Raw genomic sequence first — 23321 nt, forward strand, 5'->3', positions numbered from 1 at the left:
TTCTAAAAGCCACTGCACGGTTTTAAGCAGTAAAGTAACAGCATATTCTTGTTTTAGAATGAGAACTAGCCAGAAAGTGCGAGAACAGATTGGTGGTAGAGAAAACCTCAGTTAGGGAAACCAGCTATCAGGCTGCAATGGCAATCCTAGTGAAATGGTGGTGGCCCCAAGTAAGGTAATGCTACTGGGAATGGAGAAAGATGGAAACAATGGAGTTATTTAAGGTATAATGAATAGGACTTGGTGATAGATGGTGAGATTAAAGAGTTAAGAATATTCAGGTTCTGGCTTGTGCGAATGAGTGGGCAGTAATGTCATTCACTGAGAAAAGGAGGGCAGTCTAGACACGAAGTTGGAGGTGGATGGGTTAGTCCCCTAACAGAATTGGAGAGACTGAATAACGGTCCCTTGAAAGAACCACCTTTTATGATACATTTAAACTAATATTTATGTCTGCCAAGAACCTGTTGCTCAAATTTGTTAAAACAGGTTCTATCTTTTCAACTCATTTTAAATACATGAATTTTTAGGATTACAAGTAGTCTGTGGATACAGGAACATCGGACTCAGTGTACAAAGAGGGACCTGCTCTTCCTAAAAAATATCCTTCATATGTTTTGAAAGCAAAGGATGAGTTCTGGGAGCACAAAATATGGATAAAAGCGATGTATTTTAATGCATCTTACACCGGAGTAATTTGGGTTGAACTCAGCAGCCCTAAGCACTGTGCCTCAGGAGCTTCTGCAGACAAAGCGCGGGGACTAACCCTGACTTCTTTCCGCGTCTCCGCTGCTCCCTCCCTCTCTCCCTTGCCCGGAGGATTAGACACCCGAGATGCCATTTCATACTCTCGCGAGACGGACGGAGCGCTTCGATACTGCGATTCTCCCAGCCGCACCACTGGTGCTCCCACCTGCGGAGAACCGGGGTCTGGAGATGCCAAGGGGCTTCTGGGAATTGTAGTTCCGGGCAGGATGAGAGCGGCCCGCCGGGCTCCGCTCCTTCTTACGCATGCGCGACTCCGAGCTGGCCAAAGAAGTTCGTACCCTTTGTGAGGCCCGGGATGGGAGGTGAGTTGGTTGTGGTGATGTCGCTCGTCTCCGCTCGGCCTTGGCGGTGGTTACCCGGGTCGTTCTGTGCCGAGTCGGGGCCAGAGTGCATGTTTGTTAAAGGGGCCTCGAGGGCAGACCATGAGCCCCGTCCCTTCTCACTCTGGCCTGATCCTCTCCGGGGACGCGGTTGTGCGACGGGCGGGGCGGTCGCGGGGTCCTGGGTCAGTGCCCCGAGCGCGGCAGAATTTGTCCAAACTCCTGATGCCCCAGCGTCACCTCTTCCAGGCGCCCGGTTCACCCAGGGACAGCTCCAAGCGGTAGGGACAGACACCTGAGGACCCAGCCTCAGGGATGCTGTTCCCGGGCTTCCAGGCTCCAGCGCCGTAGGACTGAGGCAGACTCCACGGTGAGAAAGAAACCCGACCCGATCTAACCCAGGCCTTTCATCAGAGCCCAGGAGGGAAGCAGGAAGTGGGACCACGAGGCCCGGGGGTCTTCTAACTCGTCTGGCCGGGGAGATCTGAATTGGGCTGAAGAGCAGAATCTCCAGAACAAGGAGGAGGTGATGATCATGGAGACAGATTTGACTGAAATGCCTGAGAAAAGAGGTGAGAATTGCGAACATGTTGAATTTGTGGCGTGAAAGGACGAAATTCCTGCTCCTGAAGGGAAAACGGTTGGCTCAGGGGAGGTGGCTCTTGGCTGGCTGTCTCCATTGTCTTGGGGATGGATGGGCTTTTTAAGTGAGACTGAAGGGCTTGGTATGGGAGCACCGCCCTTTCCATGGCAGCTGGACACACAGTGGACTCTTCACAGCTACCCCCAAAATGTGAGTGAAATGTTAACTTCTGTGGCATGAGCAAAAAAGCCTCGATTACTTCATTTTCTCATGTACTCTTCCTCCCAAATGATTATATCATGCTAGTCTCCACTGAGGCTGAGAATTTAGCTCTTTGGTTGTCAAAAATATTTTGTTTTACATAGGAGAAAACAGGCATAGTAGTTAATGACTGACTTCAATTCTACCTGACCAGTTTCATGAAAGTTGTGCTGTGACCTCCTACACCAGAATTCCCCCTGGGGTGGTTGTTAGATTTCTAGATTGTACCCCAGGCTCAACTAATGCTTATTACTTTGAGTTGGCGTCCAGCAATCTACATTATAAATAAACTTTCAGAGTGAGAACCAATGAGTATCGATTAAGCTGGGAAATTAACTGACATATTCTAATTTTTAGATCAAAGGATGCCATCTTACAGAATGTGTTATGATTATGGCAACTGAATTCGAGCCCAGAGTAGCAATATTCCCGTACATCCTGGGACAAGGGTCCTGGGAGGAGGTCGGTTGTTTTGGGGTACCTTCAGTCTCAGTGTTTGTAGGCAGCACATGTAGTATGTTGAAGCAGTTTTTAGACTTTAAATCTGAATGGCAAGTTAAGTCTAGGTCTCATCATTACTGCTTTCTTGTGGTTAGCTCTGTCGTCCCAGGACTCTCCCCATTTCCAAGAGAAAAGCACAGAAGAGGGAGAAGTGACTGCTCTGCGCCTCACGGCCAGATCCCAGGTGAGTGAGTCTGCTAGTTATTGGAATTACACCTTGTTTCTTGACTACAGATACGCTCCCTTCTTTGTTATGTGGAGTTTCTTTATCCACTAAAGCCCATCTACAGATGAGTTCTAAGTCTAAGAGACTAGTCAAGAGACTAATGGACTCAGAAGAAAATGTTTTCTATTTATAACACTGGATGGATTTCTTCCCTATTTAGTGTTTATTGTCCCTCAACAGACAGGTAAGCAGCATTTGCCTTTCTTAGCCTACTATGCTCATTTCTGTGCTTGGTAATGTGAGAAACTATTTTAAATATAATGTGGTACATACCTCTTAAAACTTGTTTCTCTAGAGGAAACAGCATGTATGTGACTTTAAGTAGCAATTTAAGAAAGCACTTAAATGCTGAAGTGATTGTAAAAGTAGTAAGTACTCGGTCGGGCGTGGTGGCTCACGCCTGTAATCCCAGCACTTTGGGAGGCTGAGGCGGGCAGATCATGAGGCCAGGAGATCAAGACTATCTTGGCTAACACAGTGAAACCCTGTCTCCACTAAAAATACAAAAAATTAGCCGGGTGTGGTGGCGGGCGCCCGTAGTCCCAGCTACTCGGGAAGCTGAGGCAGGAGAATGGCGTGAACCCGGGAGGCGGAGCTTGCAGTGAGCCGAGATCGTACCACTGCACTCCAGCCTGGGTGACAGAGGGAGACTCTGTCTCAAAAATAATAATAATAATAAGTACTCACATAGTTCAAAGAACTACTGGAAAAGGAAAGCCTATGAAGACATAATTTAAAGAGTTAGAATCCAACCCTCTGAGATGGTGAAAGCTAAGGTATGATCATGTCTGCAACTTACTTTTATATTGTTGGCCCCTCTCTCCTAAAAGGTAAATATGAAAAATATTACAAATTTTTGGCTGGCGTGGTGGCTCATGCCTGTAATTCCAGCACTTTGGGAGGCCGAGGCAGGTGGATCACTAGGTCAGGAGATTGAGACCATCCTGGCTAACATGGTGAAACCCCGTCTCTACTAAAAATAGAAAAAATTAGCCAGGCGTGGTGGTATGCACCTGTAGTCCCAGCTGCTAGGGAGGCTAAGGCAGGAGAATCACTTGAATCTGGGAGGTGGAGGTTGCAATGAGCCAAGATCGCACCGCTGCACTCCAGCCTGGACAATGAGGGAAACTCTGTCTCAAAAAAAAAATAATAATAATAATTTTTGAATTTAAGTGGTGATTGTACTGTATCAGTGATTATTGCATTCATCTTTCAACTTTTGTATGTTTGAAACTTTTATTAAAAGAAGTTAGGGCTGGGCACAGTGGCTCATGCCTGTAATCCCAGCACTTTGGGAGGCCGAGGTGGGCAGATCACCTGAGGTCAGGAGTTCAAGACCAGCCTGACCAACATGGTGAAACCTCATCTCTACTTAAAATACAAAAATTAGCTGGGCGTGGTGGTACATGCTTGTAATCCCAGCTACTCTGGAGACTGAGGCATGAGAATCACTTGAACCCAGGAGGCAGAGGTTGCAGTGAGCAGAGATAGGGCTATTGCATTCCAGCCTGGGTGAGAGTGAAACTGTCTCAAAACAAACAAAAAAAAAGGAGTAGGAAAAAAGGAGCTTTCCACGGTATGTGTGGCATACCACAACCCAGAGATTCCTCAATCAGCCTTTCTCTTTGCTTCTATAATCCAAGGTGTGAAAAGCAGATACTGCATGTTCATAGTGTTTGTAAAAGTGACTTTTCAGGGTCCTTTATGTACTTGCCTGTCTCCATTGGGTTCTTAACTGTCTTACATTAGTCTTGAAGGCTTTATTAGTCAAGAAGCTTTAAGTTGTAGCTGATGAAATCATTTCAAATGGGCCTAAGTGAAAAGAAGTAACTACTGACTAATGGAAAAATCTAGGTCTGGCTACATATAGGGCTCAAACAAGAATGTTAAAATCTATTTCTTCATTTTGCTGACCTTTTCTTTTCTTGCCATGGGTTTTGTTGTCAAACAGGTTTTTCTCCTATTGTTGCCCCTAACGAGTTTAGGCTTACATCTTCCTGTGTTGAAGGCCAGAGAAAAAGGGCAGATTCTTTTCTAGTCATTATTGCAGAAGTGCTGGGATTGACTCAAATGGGGTATTAGGCCTATTCCTGGATGAGATATTGGCCAAATCTAAATGTAATTCTCCATAGAATATACCTACAAACACACGCGCGTGCGCACACGCACACATCCCACCTGTGAGTCAGAGATGGAGTCAGTACTACCTGAACTACACAGATTCAAAGTGGCCAGGCATAGTAGCTAGGGGAAAATTAGGGCACAGGTACCAGAAGTGTGAATATATATTTCAATATTTTGATATCAGATTCAACACTATTAATAGCATCAAGCTGATTGAACCTATTATGGAAAATTTTAAAAACTCTCTTTGTTCTTTGTGCATTTTATTAGATATTTAAAATGCAATGTTGGAGCTTTTTTTCTTATTAGAATTTGCCTGGGCTATTTTTTATCTTTGATTTAATAGATTTTTTAAAATATTAAGGTTTTAGTTGTTCTTCGTTGTAACAAAATGAACAACACAGACATACAGAAATGTAAAGGTAATGCTACTTTCCCCTCAAATTCAGTCCCTGCCTCTCTCTACTATGTATATTTTTTCACATTTTTTGTTGTGCTTGCACTACTATATTCAGACATACGGTATACTATATTTCCTTCCATTTACCCACCAGTACCCAACCTAGCAATAATATTTTGTTCGGATGGCCTATTCTGTATATAGGATGTGGCTTTTTTAAAAAACCTTTTTATAAGGGAAATTTGCTCATTCACATATAATACATGCATTTCAAACTTTTCTTGCCATGTGATTTTTATAATTCTGTATCCTGTGCTTTATTGTTTCCTCTTTTGTATTTTTTCCTGCTGTTTGTGCAATGGTTTGCATCTTTGTTGTTCTGGCTTTTTCTTCTAATCGTTTGGCACTTAATCCCCACTGAATGTTGATTTAGTTATGTATATGTAGATTCTAGGCTAAAGGTCATTTTTCCTCATAATGTCTTTTCTACTTAGGGGCTACTGAGTGATTTTTACGTATTATTTTATCTTAAGGGAATAATTCTCTTATTTCTTAAATCTTAGATTATTTTCCGTATAGTAGCTTTACTTTGAAATAATTTTAGACATAAGAAGTGTGGCAAATAGCACAAAGAACTTGTATATGCTTCACCCAGATTTTGCAAAAATTTATATTTTACTTTGCTTTATTATTCTTTTTTCAAATTCAGGACATTCACATTGGCATAATACTATAACCTACTGACCTTATTCAGATTTTCCAGCTGTCTTATTTTTCTCTTGTAAAAATTTCTGCTTTTATGTTGTAAATATTTCTCTTTTCTTTTGTTTTTTGTTCTAACTTCATTTGTGTGCTCTGGTCATTTATTTACGTTTTAAAAAAATGAAATGGAAGTGTTTAAAGCTATGAAATTTCCTCTGAATACAGTTTTAGCCGTTTGGCATTTTTTTTCCTATTTTATTTCATCATCATTTTCGTATTTTGATATATTTTCTCAGTTATTATAAATTATTCTGTTCTATTTTTGGAATGTACTGAAATTTACTTTGTTACTTTTTGCAAATGTTACATGAATGTTTAAACAGAAGGTGTTTTCTATCCAGTTAGAGCATTTGACGCATATTTCTTTCAGTAACCTTGAAATACTATTCCTGTTGTCTCTGGGTTTACTTAAAGGTGCATGTTCAATGCAGATATGTATCTATCTCCTTAAAGGTTTTTGTATTTTTTGTCTTATAGAAGTATAATCTTATGATATTTTATATGTAAATATTTATGAGTTGTATCTCATAAATTGGAGCTATTTTCCAATTTAATGCTTTTTGCCTTGAATTAATTCATGTTTAACTGGATTGGTTTTTGCTGTCTTTTCTTTCCACGACTTCTCCATTTCCAAGTTCTGTATTGCAATTCATCTTGTGATTGGCTAGATTGACTCATCAATTTTTTATTGAGGACTCAGAGAAGCATTATGTAGACATGACATTTATTTCCCTCTTCTTATATTTTACTTTAATCAAACTACATTGTTGACTCATTGGTTCATATTTTAATACTTTATTCCCCAGAAAAATTGTAGTCTCTCAATGGAGAAACCAGGGTCATCTTTTAGTTCTCATATTGAATCTAGCATAGTGTGCCTGGCACATAATTGATAGTTACCCTTTACATGAAGTACTCTGAATCTGATGACCATCAGAATACTTGTCATTTATCATAGTCAGTTCCCCTGTTAAGTGCATCTCAGGCTTTTGCTTCAGGGCCAGCAGAAACTGGGGGATGAAAGAGAGGTTATCAAGGGAAAGATGTTGAAAAAGATGTTTTATGTCTTAGGAAACAGTGACATTCAAGGATGTGGCCATGGACTTTACGCCAGAGGAGTGGGGGAAGCTGGATCCTGCACAAAGGGATGTGATGCTGGAGAACTATAGGAACCTGGTCTCACTTTGTAAGAATGGATTATCATTGTGATTCTGGAATCTGCTTATGGGAACATCATTACTTTAATGAAAGTGAAATAACAAAGCCTTCACCTTTGGATTCAGGAGTCAAAAAGTGTTAATTCTTTTTGGCCTATGTAGAAAATTTGTTTTTGCTTTAGATTCTTGATGAAATGTTTATGCTTGTTTTGTATCAGGATTCTTTGGATTTAAGTGACAGAAACTTAACTCATACGCTTAAAGGGGAAAAAAATCTTGATTTTTCAGGGATCCAAATATATTATCAAGAATTTCCTGTATTCATTGATTTATTTTAATCAATTGGCTTGGTTTTTCTCTGTATTAGCTTTATTCTTAGGATTTCCCTATGTGGCAAAGATGGCCAGTGGCAGTCCCAGGGTTATGTTATTCTTCCAGTTAGATAGCTAAGCTAAAAAAGAAAATGCTTCTTTCCTGGGGGTTTCAGCAAATAAGGTCACAGGCCCATCGGTGAAACAATCTCTAGTGCCAGAAAGATTGAGTACTCTGTGGCCAGTTTTAGATCCTGGGCCTACCAGCATGCACGCATACACATGTGCATGCATATGATTGTGTGAGGGGTGGAGGGGACTGTTAGCCCCTCCCAAACCTCATGTAAAAAAAAAAAAATCCCCTAAGAAAGTGACTTCTAGTAACTGAAGAAGGAAAGGAAAAACATTAGAAGATAAAACTTCAGTTACCACCATTACAGTTACGTGGTGCTGCCATTGAGGTCCCACTTTTTCCTCCTTTCCTGAGGTAAGGACTAATTTGCAACATCTCTCTGAAGTTTCCTCGCACAATAAGGAAATAAAGAGAAATTCCTTTCTTTTCTGACAGTGGAAAATATTTGTATTTACAAATTCAGTTGAACTCCTTACCAGGCCCAGACTCTTGCTGTAGATATTTTAAGCTTTATTTAGAGGTTCACCCTCCCTTACTTCAGCTCTTCCTATAATACTTTGTCTTTGTAGATCAAGAGGTTGAGACCATATTCCAGTTTAGATCTTTATACCCATTGCAAATAAATAAGTCCAGCAGGACAGTGGCCATGAAAGTCGGGCGTGCTGGCTCATGCCTGTAATCCCAGCACTTAGGGAGGCAGAGGTGGGAGGATAGCTTGAGCCCAGGAGTTCGAGACCTGCCTGGGCAATATAGTGACATCCCATTAACTTTACAAATAAAAAGTAAAAAGTACATTTTTATAAATTAAAAAAATAAGAAAGAAAGTTGGAATTCACAAAGGAATATGTAACAATTCAACCTGCTGGAGGAAAACTTCCACAAATAACTTACTCCCATTACTTTCTTCTTTCTGTCTTTTTCTTTTTTTAAATGAATAGGGCTTCCAGTTTCCAAACCTGAGAACTACAACTTGGAGAATGGAAAAGAACCATTGAAGCTTGAGAGAAAAACCCCCAAAAGCAGCTATTCAGGTGAGCCAGATAGATGGGAGTCTTCAGAAATGATAGCCCAACAGGACAATGAAGAAATACTTTTTGGTGCTTAAGAAAGTACCTGTGTGCCCTTATTTTTTAATTTTTTAAAAACTCTAAAGCAGCCGGGCGCGGTGGCTCAAGCCTGTAATCCCAGCACTTTGGGAGGTCGAGACGGGCGGATCACGAGGTCAGGAGATCGAGACCAGCCTGGCTAACATGGTGAAACCCCGTCTCTACTAAAAAATACAAAAAAACTAGCCGGGCGAGGTGGCGGGCGCCTGTAGTCCCAGCTACTCGGGAGGCTGAGGCAGGAGAATGGCGTAAACCCGGGAGGCGGAGCTTGCAGTGAGCTGAGATCCGGCCACTGCACTCCAGCCTGGGCCACAGAGCCAGACTCAGACTCCCTCTCAAAAAAAAAAAAAAAAAAAAAAAACTCTAAAGCATTTTAAATATATACAGAAGTCCAGAAAATAAAATAACATTTATATATCCATCACAGAGATTAGACACATACTAATATTTTGCTTCATTTGCCTCTTTTCTTTCTTCCTTTTTCTTACAATATAAAACTCATACAGTTGGATGAATTTTCACAAATTTAGCACATTCATGTAATGATTGCCCACATCAAGAAAACAGCCTTACCAGCACCTCTAGAAGCACCCTTGTGCCCTCTTTCAGGCCCCTCTGTCCTCCCAAGGGTAACCTTATCCTAACTTAGAGCACCAAGTTTTGATGGTTCTTGAACTTTCTATAAATGGAATCATATTGTATATACTCTTGTGTCTGGGTTCCTTCACTGAACATTAGCTGTGAGATATATCCATGTTGTTGCATGCCATTGTAATTTATTCATTTTCATTGTTGTGTAATTTTTCATTTTGTTAATATACCAGTTTATTCTTCTGAAGATGAGTATTTGGATAGTTCCCGTTTTTAGCTGTCTGAATAATGCTGCTATGTACACTTTTTAAATGCCTTTTGGTGAACAAATATATGCATTTCTTTTGGATATATACATACAAGTAGACTTGTTTTATCATAGGATAGATACATACTCATTTTTAGTAGATAGTGCCAAAGAAGTTTCTAGAGTCATTGTACCAATTACATTCCCAGCAGCAGAGTATGTGCGTTCTAGTTGTTCACATGCTTATCAACACTTAGTATTGCTTGTTTTCATTTTAGCCATCCTTTTGGGGTATGTGACATCTTTTATTTTTTAAGAAATAAAAAATATTACATATTCAGTTAAAGCCCTTTTATTCTTAGCCGGGCGTGGTGGCTCAAGCCTGTAATCCCAGCACTTTCGGAGGCCAAGATGGCTGGATCACCCGAGGTCAGGAGTTTGAGACCAGCTTAGCCAACATGGTGAAACCCTGTCTCTACTAAAAATACAAAAAATTAGCCGGGCATGGTGACAGGTACCTGTAATTACAGCTACTTGGGAGGTTGAGGCAGGAGAATTGCGTGAACTCAGTAGGCGGAGGTTGCAGTGAACTGAGATCATGCTTTTGCACTCCAGCCTGGGCGACAGAGGGAGACTCTGTCTCAAAACAAAAAAAAAGAAACGCTTTTATTCTCTTTCTCCCCTAGAAGTAACCATTATATCTTGAAATGGTGTGAATCATTTCAGTGTTTGTGTATGTGTATATATACACAGAGACATATATAAATATGTGTATAAAACAATATGTGTTTTATTGTTACACTTTTTCTTATGTAGTCTGATTTTTTAAAGTTCACATTGTATTTTGATATTAATCTGTTAATATATATGAATTATGTTTATTCATTTTAACTACTGTGGAGTAATAAGTCCATTGTATGAATAAACTGAATAGTCTATTTTTTTGCCATTAGTAACAGTTGCAGTGATCGTCCTTTTATTGATTCCTTATGTTCATCTTTTTTTTTTTCCTTATGTTCATCTTGAGAGCTGGTTTAGGGAAATAACCGGAAGAAGAATTAGTAGGTCTTAAATCATCACGTTTAGCTTTACTAGGAACTGCCAACAGTTGAGTTATCAGACTTGGTAATTTTTGTCAATCTGACGGATGCAAAATGATGTTTTAAAATTTTCATTTCTCTGAGTGATAAATACAAGTTTCAGCATTTCATGTTTGTTGGCTATTCAAGTTTCTTCTTGTGAGTTACCTGTTGATACCCTTTGCCTGCTTTTTGAGATTGGGCTGTTTATATCTTTTCTCTTGATTTGGTGGAGTTCTTCATATATTTTAGGTACTAATATATGACAGAAGTAGCATTGCAAATCAGTGAGAAGAAATTGGCTCTTCTAATCTTTGGCGTATTTTATTTTCTGGTGTGTTAGGCATATAGCATTTAAAATTTTTAGTAACAGATTTTTTTTTAAATATTGCTTTTTATAAATTGTCTATCTACTTTATCCCAGTGTCAGAAAGATTATTTTATTCCAAAATGTTCAATTTTGTTTTACAGTTATTTATTTTTGTATATGGTATGAAATAGGAAAACTAATTTTGTCTTTTTCCATGCTTAAAGCCAGTAAGTCCAGCATTGTTCATGGAATAATCTTGTGTTACTGATTTGTAATGCTAGCTGTGGTAAACCTAGCTCCCCTGCATACTTGCTTCTGTTTCTTGTCTGTCTGTGTCCAATACCATACTGTTTTAATTAGTATACTTAGTAGTATGTATAGCTCATAAAGAAAATCCTTCCTGGATATTCTTATTTTTAAAAAATGTTATGCTTTTGAATATTGAAAGAGTTTTAAAAATCCCTGTGATTATGGATATGTCTGTTTCACCTCAGAGACCTGTCAGTTTCTGTGACTTACCCACTCACCACCCATCTCCCTTTTTTGGGGTATTGCAGTTTTCACAGTGATCTGTTAAGAGGTCCTTATGTATGAGGTTTTTACCTTTTGTTATGTTACAGATATTTTTTCTAGTTTTTGCCTTTCAGTTTTGCTATGCATTTTGATGTACAAGTTTAATTTTTGCAATTTTTTTTTCTGCCCTTTCAGTACTGTTTAAAACGTTTTTCATTACCCCAAGGCTACATATATATTTGCCTCTGTTTCCTAGTATATTCTTTATTTTTTTTCTTTAAATTCTTAATCCATTTGGAATTGCTTCTTAACTTCTCTGAGTGTATCTTCTTAGCCTTCTTTTTTGAACAATTAAATATTCTAATTCCTCAAAATTTGATTTTAATCTCCCTTCCTTTTGTATACCTGGAGTCATAAACTTGAGTACTTACATGGGCCAGGAGGTAATATCACTGAGTTAAGCAAGCAAGGTGGAAACTGGTGAACCAGAGGACTACAGGCCTCAACTGAAAGGAGTAACCATTACTCCATTAGCTGTAGCTCAAGGGCTGGCATGCTTTTTATGTAAATGGCTAGATAGTAAATAATTAGGCTTTGTGGGACATGGTCACTCTGCAGCCATTCAGTCTGCCACAGTAGTATGAAAGCAGCCCTAGAAAATATAACATAAATGGGTATGTTCCAGTAAAAATTTATTTAGCAAAGTAGACAGCAGGCTGTAGTTGCCAATCCCTGCTCTAAATGGTTGTTGTCGTTCAGTATGCTTCCAGTTGTTTTCAAGAGAGAAACCCTAAATTTGCATTTATCTGTAATCTTCCCCCCCCCCTTTTTTTTTTGAGATGGAGTCTGTCTCTGTTGCCCAGGCTGGAGTGCAGTGGTGTGATCTCAGCTCAGTGCAAGCTCTGCCTCTCAGGTTCACTCCATTCTCCTGCCTCAGCCTTCCGAGTAGCTGGGACTACCAGTGCCTGCCACCATGCCTGGCTAATTTTATTTTTAGTAGAGATGGGGTTTCACCGTGTTAGCCAGGATGATCTTGATCTCCTGACCTTGTGATCCGCCTGCCTCGGCCTCCCAAAGTGCTGGGTTTACAGGTGTGAGCCACTGCGTCCAGCTGCAATCTCCCTATTTTTAACTGTGTGTAACTAATTTTAAAAGTTTGCATAAACAGTGTGGCCCAAAGAAAATGTGTCTAAGGTCCGATTTGGCCAACTGATCAACTGTTTGCAGCCTCTACTTACTCCTTCATTAGTCTCATCATTCCCACAACCAGTTACCTTCTATCAAGATGAGTCCCAAATTGGTATTTCCATCCTGGAGCTCTCCTCAGGGCTGTTCTCAACATCTTAACTATTTGATTCCTTTGTTTGCTTATGTCAAAGATACTTCAATACAGCATGTTTAAAACTGAATATCTAAAATAAGTCTAAATTTCCCATCTCTCTCATAGGATCCTTTTCCAGTAATTGTTTTAGTGGTAGTTATTGTCATCAAATTGTACGTGGCAGAAATCTATGCACAGTCTTTACATCTCCCCCTCTCTCCTTTATTCAATTCATTACTGTATTTACCTAATTATTTTCTAAGTATTTCTTCACGGTCAATTTTCCTTTATATATTTTTTTGTTTGCCTGGATTACTGTGATAATCTTTCTGATTCCACCTTTGCCCCATATACTTCATTCTTAACATTGTAGTAAGACTGGTATTTGCATAATCAAATCTGATCTTGCCATCACTCTGCTTGAAACATTTGAATGGCTTCTCACTGCCTTCAGGGTAACAGACAGAATCCTGGAGGTCTACAAAAACTTGCGAAATCTGGCTTTTACTCATTATCCCAACTTCATTTCACAGCCACTCTTCTTCCCTCTCTGCGCTCTAGGGTAGCAGTTCTGAATGCTTCGGCATCAAAGGACCTACTGTAACTATAAAAATTATTAAAGACCCTAAAGATGTTTCATTTATGTGGGTTATATCTACCAATAGTTACTATACTACAAGTTAAAACAGAAAAAATTTAAGCTATTAGCTAATTCACTTTGCAGTGAGCTGAGATCCAGCCACTGCACTCCAGCCTGGCCGACAGAGCGAGACTCCGTCTCAAAAAAATAAAAATAAAAAAATAAAAAAATAACAATTGGCCACTGTGGTGGTCCACACTTGTAATCCCAGTGCCTTGGGAGGCCAAGGTGGGTGGGTCGATGGAGCCCAGGAGTTAGAGAGCAGCCTGAGCAGTAAAGTGAGACCTCATCTCTTAAAATAAAAATAGAAATAAAAAATTATAAACCTGTTACGTGTTAGCACAGTATTTTTAAAATTTAAAAACAGCTATTTTCTTTAACCAAAAACTGTTATTAAGAAATATGGCATTGTTTTACACTTTTGCCAATCTCTTTAATGTATGACATAATAGAAGGTAGTTATATTCTTACAACTGCTTCTGAATGCAACTTGATATGACTTCTTGTTTTGGTTGCCATGCATGGAGAAAATCCAGCATCACACGGGTATAAGTTGGAAAAGGAAGGAGTATTTTATAGTCTTTTCAGGTAATTATGGCTATTCTTCTTTGAAACAGCTCTAAAACTGAACAAGTGGTACTTTCTGAAAGATTAGATTCAATGTAGAATCTGAAACCACATCCGTGAATTTTTCATATATTGAAATCTGTCAGTCTTTGGACAATATTGGTTCACTAAGTTATGCAGATCTTTGTTGACACTTTATATTGTGCAATATTTTTGAATATTATAACTTTTAGTATCACAACTGATGTTACCAGAAAAGCCTTTAAGTTTTAGGAAGCCATCAAGCTCTCGGTAGTAGATAGAAGTTTTCCAAACCTTGTAATTTCTGCCTGAAAGCTCAAATTTTATAAAAAACTCATTTGTTGTCCTTGATACAACAGGTTTACTCTGTTCATTTTGGAGAAACTGTCTGCCAGATACCCAAGTTAGATAACATAGTTTGCCATTCAGTCACCCTTTCAGGTAAAATGGTGGTCTGTGAAACAAGCGGCTCGTTCAGCTCACAACTCATTTCCTCAAGATGACCATTGTTCTTTGGTATAAACAGAATTGCCTTATGAATATTTCCTATTTCATTAACCCTGAATATTAAAAAGGCACTTCAAGGGTTAAAATTCAATGAAATTAATAATATTTATGCTTCCACAGACATTTTTAAATAAAACTGGCTTTTTTTAATTAAAAAAAAATGAAGAGTACATGATGGGGACTACTAGTAAGTTTAGTATCATTGTGTTCATTTGTTTGAAGTTGTAAGCAATTTTACCATTACTTTACAACATCATTGAAAATGTTGAGACAATGAAAAAGGCAAATAACATCTAAATCTTATTTTGAAAGCGGTTTTGAACTTACTGTTTCCCAGGGGTCCATGGACCATCCTTGAGGATCTTTGCCTCTACCTACCTATACAAGCCTTCTATCAATTTATGTTTTATTTATTTAACAAACACTTAATGTAGCACTTATGCTGTGTCAGCGTTTTTAAGTGATTCATAAATATTTGCATTTAATGCTCATTAAGGTAGGTATTGCTATCATTCCTTGTGAGATGGGGACTGTTATTATCCCCTCTTACACAGAAGGAAACTGAAATAAAGAGGTTAAATAACTTATCCAGTATCACACAGCTAGTAAGCGGCAGAACTGCAATTCAGGGTTTGCTTGTGAATGTTAGATTAAATTCTTTCTTCCTCTGTATGCATAGTGACTCTTTTTTCCCAGTGACTAGTTCAGAGCCTAGCACGTGGAAGATATTCTATAAATATTTGTTGAATAAAATGGATAGAAGATGAATAGATAGATGAATGAATATAATTTATTTGAGTGGATGAAATGAGTGACTCATCTAACTTAATTTTCGTCAAATAGTTAATCAGTTTCCATGGCATCACTGGAAAAGCAAATCTATGTTTTGTTCACTGACTGAAATACCACCTTCATGTTATCTTTGATTCTTACATATACTCTATTTCTGTATTTGCTCTTCTGTTTTACTCCTCTGTTTATTTCTTTGAACTACACTATTGAAAATATTTTATGTCTATATAAATTAGCTTTGTATTGGATATAAAAATTCTACTATATTTATATTGGATATATTTAGAGAGGTTAAGCTTCCATCTCTGCCCTCTCTCCCCTGTTCTGATGTTTTCCCTATAGGTACAAATTTTTATTGGTTTTCCGTTTATCCTTTTTTTGTTGTTTTTTAAAATGTAAGCAAATAGTATATGTATTTGTACCCCCTTTTTTTTTTCTTTATAAAACAGTAGCAAACTGTGCATACTTATTTGTATCTTGCTTTTTCTTTTTAAACTTAATATATCCTGGTGGTCACCTTATAGCAATATGTAAAGATCTTTGTCATTTTTTAAGGAGTTGCATGGTACTCCATTGTATGTATCCACTGTATGTTGAATCATTTCTGTATGGTAGGATATGTGAGATGTTATCAGTCTTTTGCTACCTCGACTAGTGCTTCAACAAAGCCTTGTGCATATATCATTTCTTGTATTTGTCATTACGCCTTTGGGAGATCATAGGAGGTTTTTGATCAGCGAAATGTTATAAAAGCATTGTTAGGAAGATTAAACTGGCAGTGGAATACATATTTGGATGTAAGTAGGACGGGAATAGTGAAAATTTAGAAGCCATAACTGTGCTGTACACTAAGATGGTTGTGTGCCTAGAAATTTATCACAACAAGTAGGTATTCTATAAAAAGTTATTTCTTCCCATCCTGATCTGTGTATGCATTGCCTGCTCATCTGTGGATATATTGCTTCATCAGCATCTCTACTCTTATATTTCTTGTCATCTTTCCCCTCTTCTGATTCTCCTGGATAGGATGTACTCGTTTTCTCTGCATATTCTGAACATTTGTTTTCCTCCATTTGTTTCTCTTTGCAAATCATCTAAAAGAGTCAAATCCACTTGCTCCTTGAAGGCATGCTTTTCACTTTCATTAACTCTTACCTATTACAGAACTGCCTTTTTGTTGAGCACAGAAAACGAAGGAAATTTGCATTTCCAATGTCTTTCAGACGTGGAGACTAGACCACAGAGCAAGGATTCAACTTCAGTGCAAGATTTTTCCAAAGCAGAATCATGCAAAGTTGCACTAATAGACAGACTGACACGGAATAGTGTCTATGACTCCAACTTGGAAGCAGCTCTTGAATGTGAAAATTGGTTAGAGAATCAGCCAGGAAATCAGGAGAGACATTTGAGGGAAATGTTCACTCACATGAATTCACTCTCTGAGGAAACAGACCATGAGCATGATGTATGCTGGAAAAGCTTCAATCAGAAATCTGTCCTTATCACTGAAGACAGAGTTCCCAAAGGATCTTATGCCTTTCATACACTTGAAAAAAGGTTGAAACAAAAATCAAACTTAATGAAAAAGCAGAAAAGTTATAAAGAGAAAAAACCTCATAAGTGTAATGACTGTGGTGAGCTCTTCACCTACCATTCAGTGCTTATTCGACACCAGAGAGTCCATACTGGAGAGAAACCCTATACCTGCAATGAATGTGGGAAATGTTTTAGCCACAGAGCTAATTTAACTAAACACCAGAGAACTCATACTAGAATTCTCTTTGAATGCAGTGAATGCAAGAAAACCTTCACAGAAAGCTCATCCCTTGCAACACATCAGAGAATTCACGTTGGAGAGAGACCTTATGAATGCAATGAATGTGGGAAAGGTTTTAATCGAAGTACACATCTTGTGCAGCATCAGTTGATTCATACTGGAGTGAAGCCTTATGAATGTAACGAATGTGATAAAGCTTTTATTCATTCATCAGCACTCATTAAACATCAAAGAACTCATACTGGAGAGAAACCTTATAAATGTCAAGAATGTGGGAAAGCCTTTAGCCATTGCTCATCCCTAACTAAGCATCAGAGAGTTCATACTGGAGAAAAGCCATATGAATGCAGTGAATGTGGAAAAACTTTTAGTCAGAGCACACATCTTGTTCAACATCAGAGAATTCATACTGGAGAGAAACCCTATGAGTGTAATGAATGTGGGAAAACCTTCAGCCGGAGCTCCAATTTTGCTAAACATCAAAGAATTCATATTGGAAAGAAACCGTACAAATGTAGTGAGTGTGGAAAAGCCTTCATTCATTCATCAGCTCTTATTCAACATCAGAGAACTCATACCGGAGAGAAACCCTTTAGATGTAATGAGTGTGGGAAAAGCTTTAAGTGCAGTTCATCTCTCATCAGACATCAAAGAGTTCACACTGAAGAGCAACCCTGAAAAATTAATGTGAAGAAATGTAAGTTGGTTTTATCACTATATTAAATACTTGTGTGTTTAGGTGGAAGATCCATCCCTAATATGCATGTGAGGACCAATTCTGTATACATCTAATTTCATTTGTGTAATACATAGTTTTGAGCCATAGTCAGGTTCCTTATGTCCATTAATTTGATCATTATGAAATCTAGCTAGAAATTTCAAAATTTTAATCTCCAACCTCCCAAATAGCTATTTGTGGAAGTTCAAGAAGTCCCTGAGAGTGGGTAGCAGTACAAACATTGTGAAATTCAGTTTTCCCCTCTCTTGGTTATGTCAGAGCTTTGTTGTAAGCCTCTTGCTTTGTAAGGGAATTCTTATTGGGTGGGTTAGGTTGAGGGCTTATATCCTTATCATCAGGAAGACACAATGTTGTTATTTATTATTCTTTGAGTCCCAAGTAGAGATCTAGATACACATATGGTACAATTCCTCTAGACTGTCATTTCTTTTATCCATAAAAACCAAAAAGGCTGCATTGAAAGTCCTTAGCATTCCCTTCCTCCCTCAACAAGCTGCTAATTTGATGACCATAACTAGGATATATAATATTTACAGACAATTCTAAGTTATGTTCATATGGATTGTGTTCATCATTTTTTTTTTTTTTTTTTTTTTTGAGATGGAGTCTTGCTCTGCAGCCCCATCTGGAGTGCAGTGGCGCGATCTCGGCTCACTGCAACCTCCGCCTCCCAGGTTCATGCCATTCTTCTGTCTCAGCCTCTCAAGTAGCTGGGACTACAGGCACATGCCACTACACCCGGCTACTGTTTTGTATTTGTAGTAGAGACAGGGTTTCACTGTGTTAGCCAGGATGGTCTTAATCTCCTGACCTCATGATCTGCCTGCCTTGGCCTCCCAGAGTGATGGGATTACAGGCGTGAGCCACGGCGCCTGGCATCATCATTGATTTATATCATTGTTATCCCTCTACTGTGGAGACCTTCTTTCATTTTCCATTTCCCTGGGAGTTCACGTGAAGTAGCAGATAGGTCAAAATCTTAACGGTGGTTGATCAAGTCCCTCCTTTTTTATCCTTGGCACTGAATGAATCCTTGGTTTTCTATAATCAAAGGGTCAGGGAGATTTCCTTTGTCTACATTATTCAGCTTTCTGTAAGCTATGCTGTGTCCATTTGAGAAAAAGCCCTAGGGATATTGAGGGTCTGAGAAGTTGAGTGGCTCAGTGTGTTATTATATTTAGGGTCTCAGTAAAGAAGAACTGAAGCAACTGTGAGACACAGGGCATACTTCTCTGTATAAGTGGAAAACAGGTACAGAAAATAGCTACAAGATAGTCCTCAACTGACTTGCTTAAGGATAAGCAGCTTCCCTTCATGAAGAAGTTGCCATTTCTGTGGCCTTCGTATTTACCTACTTTTTGTTATTGTCCTCCTCTGTTTAGTTCAATCTCACACTGCTATGAAGAAATGCCTGAGACTGAACTTAAAAAAGGTTTAATTGGCTCATACTTCCATGGGCTGTACAGGAAGTATGACTGGGGAGGTCTCAGGGAGCTTTTACTCATGGCAAAAGGCAAAGCCAGAGCAGGTATCTTCACAGGGCAGGAGCAGGAGGAAGAGAGAGGGGAGGTGCTACACACTTTTTAAACAACCAAATCTCATGAGAACTCTATCACGAGACAGCACTAGGGAGATCGTGCTAAATCATTCATGAGAAACTACCTGCATGGTTCAGTAACCCTGCACCAGGCCCCACCTCCAACATTGGGGATTACAATTCAACATGAGATTTGGGTGGGGATACAAACCTAAACCATATCATTACTCAAAAAAACAAAACAAAACAAAACAAAACAAAACACACACACAGGAAAAGGAACTCACCTCTTTTATCGTCTTAGTATTTAGGACCAATGGTTTAGAGCAGGAATTGACAAACTGTGGCCTGGATTCATGGACCAACTCTGGCCCACCACCTGTTTCTCAGAAGAAAATTTTATTGGAACTCAGCCACACTTACTCATCTACATGTTGTCCTTGACTGCTTTTGTGTCCAGTGTCAGAGCTGAGTAACTGCAGCGGAGATTGTGCCTTTGGCTTTAATATCACAAACAGAGCAGCTTATAAACACCAGAAATTTACTTCTCACAGTTTTGGAGACTGGGAAGTCCAAGATGAAGATGTCAACATATTTAGGGTATAGGGGAGGTCTGCTTCTTGGTTAATAGAAAGCACCTTTCACTGTGTCTTCACATGATAGAAGGGGAGAGTTCTGTATCTTCAGCCCCTTATAAGGGCACTAATCCCATTCATGAGAGCTCCACCCTCATGACCTAATCACCTCCAAAAGGCCCCATTTCATAATACCATCAATTAAGTTTCATTATATGACTTTGGTGGGGATATAGCCCATAGTAGGTTGTATGTCCCTGAAAGCCTAAAATATTTACTATTTGGCTCTTTACAGAAAATATTTGCTTGGCCCCTGTTGTAGAGGATTCATCAAGAAATGGGATAAAGGATTTAAACCAGTCAGAGAAATTAGGTGGAATAGAAAAGTTGAACTTACTGAGAGTTAATAGGGGTCAGAAAAATAAAAGAGATGGGAAATGATGTATCAAAACACTCCTACCTCTAGGATGTTACTATATATTGTCAGGAGAATTCAAGTTATTGAAACTTGCCAAATTCTTGAGTGAAAATAAATTCATTTGAGGGCCAAAAATTTGACCAAGGAAAGAAGACCAACATGGGCTTTCCAAAGTTGAGTTTGAATTCTGCCACCCCCGCTAAGCAGTCATGTGACTTTGAAAAACTCCCTACTCTGAGTCTTAGTTTCTTTATCTGTATTAGGTTTCAACAAAGGGAATAAATCATCAGCTTCTCATAAAGTTGTCATAAGGATTAAATAAGACAATGCATATAAAGGAACTGGAAGACAATAAATGTAGAGTCCCCCACTCCTGCTTGGTGCTCTCTTTCTCTCTCCCCTACATAGAGAAGTGCTGGAGCATCTGTCAGTAGAAGTTACTTAAGGGTGGCTGTGTCTTCCCCATCTTTTGTTTACCCGTGAAGAACTGTGACCATCCTGTTCTCTGGCTTATCATAAAGATGGGACTTGACTTCTTTCTGCTCTTGCTTCCATCTGGTGCTGTTCTCTGCACAGCCTCCTTGAGACCATCCAGAACCTTCTTTTTTCCTACTTCATATCACTTAACCAGTAGCTATCTGGGATGGTTCCAGAGGCTGAAGTTTGCAGTTGAGTAACATTTTAAATAGTGTTAAGGGACTTGGGATCTCTGGCCCTTTGTGTTTCAGTATTTGTCCTTTTTATGCCTGATGTTTAACCTGCCACATGTTAGTACTGCAATGTGAATCTTGGAAATTTTAATGTTATGCATTTCAAATGTTTTGGTTATCTGTGAACTAAATGTGTTCTTATTGGCTCACTTGTCAATAAAGATGTTTTATATGTATTGTCAGAAACTTTTATAAATTGCTTTTAAATTCTTCCCTTTTTAAAATATATTTTAAGATGTAATGAAGGACCAACCAGAAAATATCTCCATACCGTTCAGAATACCAGTCCGATTTCTAGCTGTTCATCTGGCTTCACAACTTCTGGAGCGATGGAATGGGAGATACCCTCAGCAGCCCAAGTATCTACAAGAAGGTTAAGGAGTAGAAGAAGGCCGGGCGCGGTGGCTCAAGCCTGTAATCCCAGCACTTTGGGAGGCCGAGACGGGCGGATCACGAGGTCAGGAGATCGAGATCATCCTCGCTAACATGGTGAAACCCCGTCTCTACTAAAAAATACAAAAAAAAAACTAGCCGGACGAGGTGGCGGGCGCCTGTAGTCCCAGCTACTCGGGAGGCTAAGGCAGGAGAATGGCGTAAACCCAGGAGGTGGAGCTTGCAGTGAGCTGAGATCCGGCCACTGCACTCCAGCCTGGGCGAGAGAGCTAGACTCCATCTCAAAAAAAAAAAAAAAAAAAAAGGAGTAGAAGAAGACAGTTCCTAACAAGTAGTGCTAAGTCCCCAGGCCAGGTATAGGCACCACTCAGTAGGGCTAATTGGGGTGAAAGGGAGGGAAGAACTTCGTATAAAAAGCACAGTTAAAATTAGGCAAAATGGGCCAGGCACAGTGACTCAAGCCTGTAATCCCAGAACTTTGGGAGGCTGAGGGAGGCAGATCACCTGAGGTCGGAAGCCGAGATCATGCCACTGTACTCCAGCCTGGGTGACAGAGCAAGACAACATCTCAAAAACAAAATGAAACAAAAAAAAAACCTAAGAAAGTATTTCCAACATTGATTTCATAGAGTTTCTGTGAGGGTTATGTGAAATTATATATGTGAAAGGGCTTTGTTGCACATTGCTGAGTTATATTTTGGTGATAATTTTCTATTCTTTGATGCCAGGCTCTGCTATACAAAAAGCATGGACCTCTCACCAGGGTGCCAGTTCTTAATGCTAACTTGTGCTACCTGTCCTTTGTGACCGGTCAGGGAGTCTTTGCTCATCAGTAGTCATTTAGGGACCCGATATGGTATAGGGCAGCCACCACCATAAATATTTCTTCTGCCATATCAACATAATTTTATGTATGGTTGATTCAGTTCCCAGTCTTGTGACCTATGCATCTCACGTCGTAGTGACTCAAACCTGCTGGGTTATCCAGGACTGTAATTCTTTTTTTTTTTTCTGAGATGGAGTCTTGCTCTGTTGTCCAGGCTGGAGTGCAGTGGTGCAATCTTGACTCACTGCAAGCTCCGCCTCCCAGGTTCACACCGTTCTCCTGCCTCAGCCTCCCGAGTAGCTGGGACTACAAGTGCCTGCCACCAGGCGTGGCTAATTTTTTGTATTTTTAGTAGAGATGGGGTTTCACCATGCAGGCCAGGATGATCTTGATCTCCTGACCTTGTGATCCGCCCACCTCAGCCTCCCAAAGTGCTGAGATTACAGGTGTGAGTGACCACTTCCACCCCAGGACTGTAATTTTTAAAAACCCATGGTGAGATCTGGCTTCAGATATGACTGGATTCAGATATTCAGAAGATGTCATCAGATCATTCTCTTGCTATCTCAGCACCATGTAATTCTATCTGAATTTATAAATAACGATTTATAATTTATTATAATTATCAGAATGAAGGAGAGTAAAATCCTTTATTGGAGTATAACATGATTATTTCAAAGAGGAGTTGATCAGTGTTCCCCTGAGAGTAAGAATGCATTATATACAGTGTGGACATCTCCAGGACCTTCCGAACATAAGTAAGTATATAGTTTCTGAAACATTTATTTTAGTAACATATCTATACAAAATTAAACTAGGGAAGGTTTCCCTTCTCTTTGATCTGACACCTCTTCCCATAAACAGAGCAGCTCTTACAATCATTTTGAACTAATTAATAACTATAGGACATACCAAACAAACCCAAGTATTTCTTACATTTTCCTGTTTATGAGTGCCATATCATAGGCTCCAAGATAAGGGTCTGTTTTGACTTTGTTCATTTATGTAAATATAAATATATGTGTGTGTGTGTGTGTGTGTGTGTATGTATATATATAATGAAAAGCATAACAGAACAAAGCACAAAACTGTAGTTCTGATGAGAG

General features: G+C 39.2%; 1 protein-coding gene across 3 annotated transcripts; it reads left to right on the forward strand.

Moving 5' to 3' along the window:
• The first annotated feature begins 853 nt into the window (after nt 1-853).
• On the forward strand, nt 854-23271 carry ZNF286A (zinc finger protein 286A). 3 transcript variants are annotated; one of them, XM_073004712.1, is made up of 7 exons: nt 869-1070; nt 1503-1660; nt 2529-2617; nt 7017-7131; nt 8485-8577; nt 16464-17714; nt 21232-23271. In XM_073004712.1, the coding sequence occupies exons 1-6, from the start codon at nt 1012-1014 to the stop codon at nt 17693-17695; spliced, it is 1746 nt and encodes a 581-aa protein (XP_072860813.1). In that variant the 5' UTR covers nt 869-1011; the 3' UTR covers nt 17696-17714; nt 21232-23271. The 3 variants fall into 3 exon arrangements, with proteins under 3 accessions (XP_072860814.1, XP_072860813.1, XP_072860812.1); XM_073004711.1 differs by lacking the exon at nt 21232-23271 and having other exon boundaries at nt 16464-21173; XM_073004713.1 differs by lacking the exons at nt 1503-1660; nt 7017-7131; nt 21232-23271 and having other exon boundaries at nt 854-1070; nt 16464-21173.
• The last annotated feature ends 50 nt before the right edge of the window (nt 23272-23321 follow it).

This window comes from Chlorocebus sabaeus, chromosome 16, assembly GCF_047675955.1.
Source record: "Chlorocebus sabaeus isolate Y175 chromosome 16, mChlSab1.0.hap1, whole genome shotgun sequence".
Taxonomy (NCBI): domain Eukaryota; kingdom Metazoa; phylum Chordata; class Mammalia; order Primates; family Cercopithecidae; genus Chlorocebus; species Chlorocebus sabaeus.

What these genes read in the sequence shown, in the direction of transcription:
- ZNF286A (XM_073004712.1), top strand. Translation starts at nt 1,012, where the DNA reads ATGCGCGACTCCGAGCTGGCCAAAGAAGTTCGTACCCTTTGTGAGGCC. An exon ending in TGTGAGGCCCGGGATGGGAG is followed by an intron (nt 1,071 to 1,502) that starts GTGAGTTGGTTG and finishes GCCTTTCATCAG; the next exon opens with AGCCCAGGAGGGAAGCAGGA. An exon ending in TGAAATGCCTGAGAAAAGAG is followed by an intron (nt 1,661 to 2,528) that starts GTGAGAATTGCG and finishes TCTTGTGGTTAG; the next exon opens with CTCTGTCGTCCCAGGACTCT.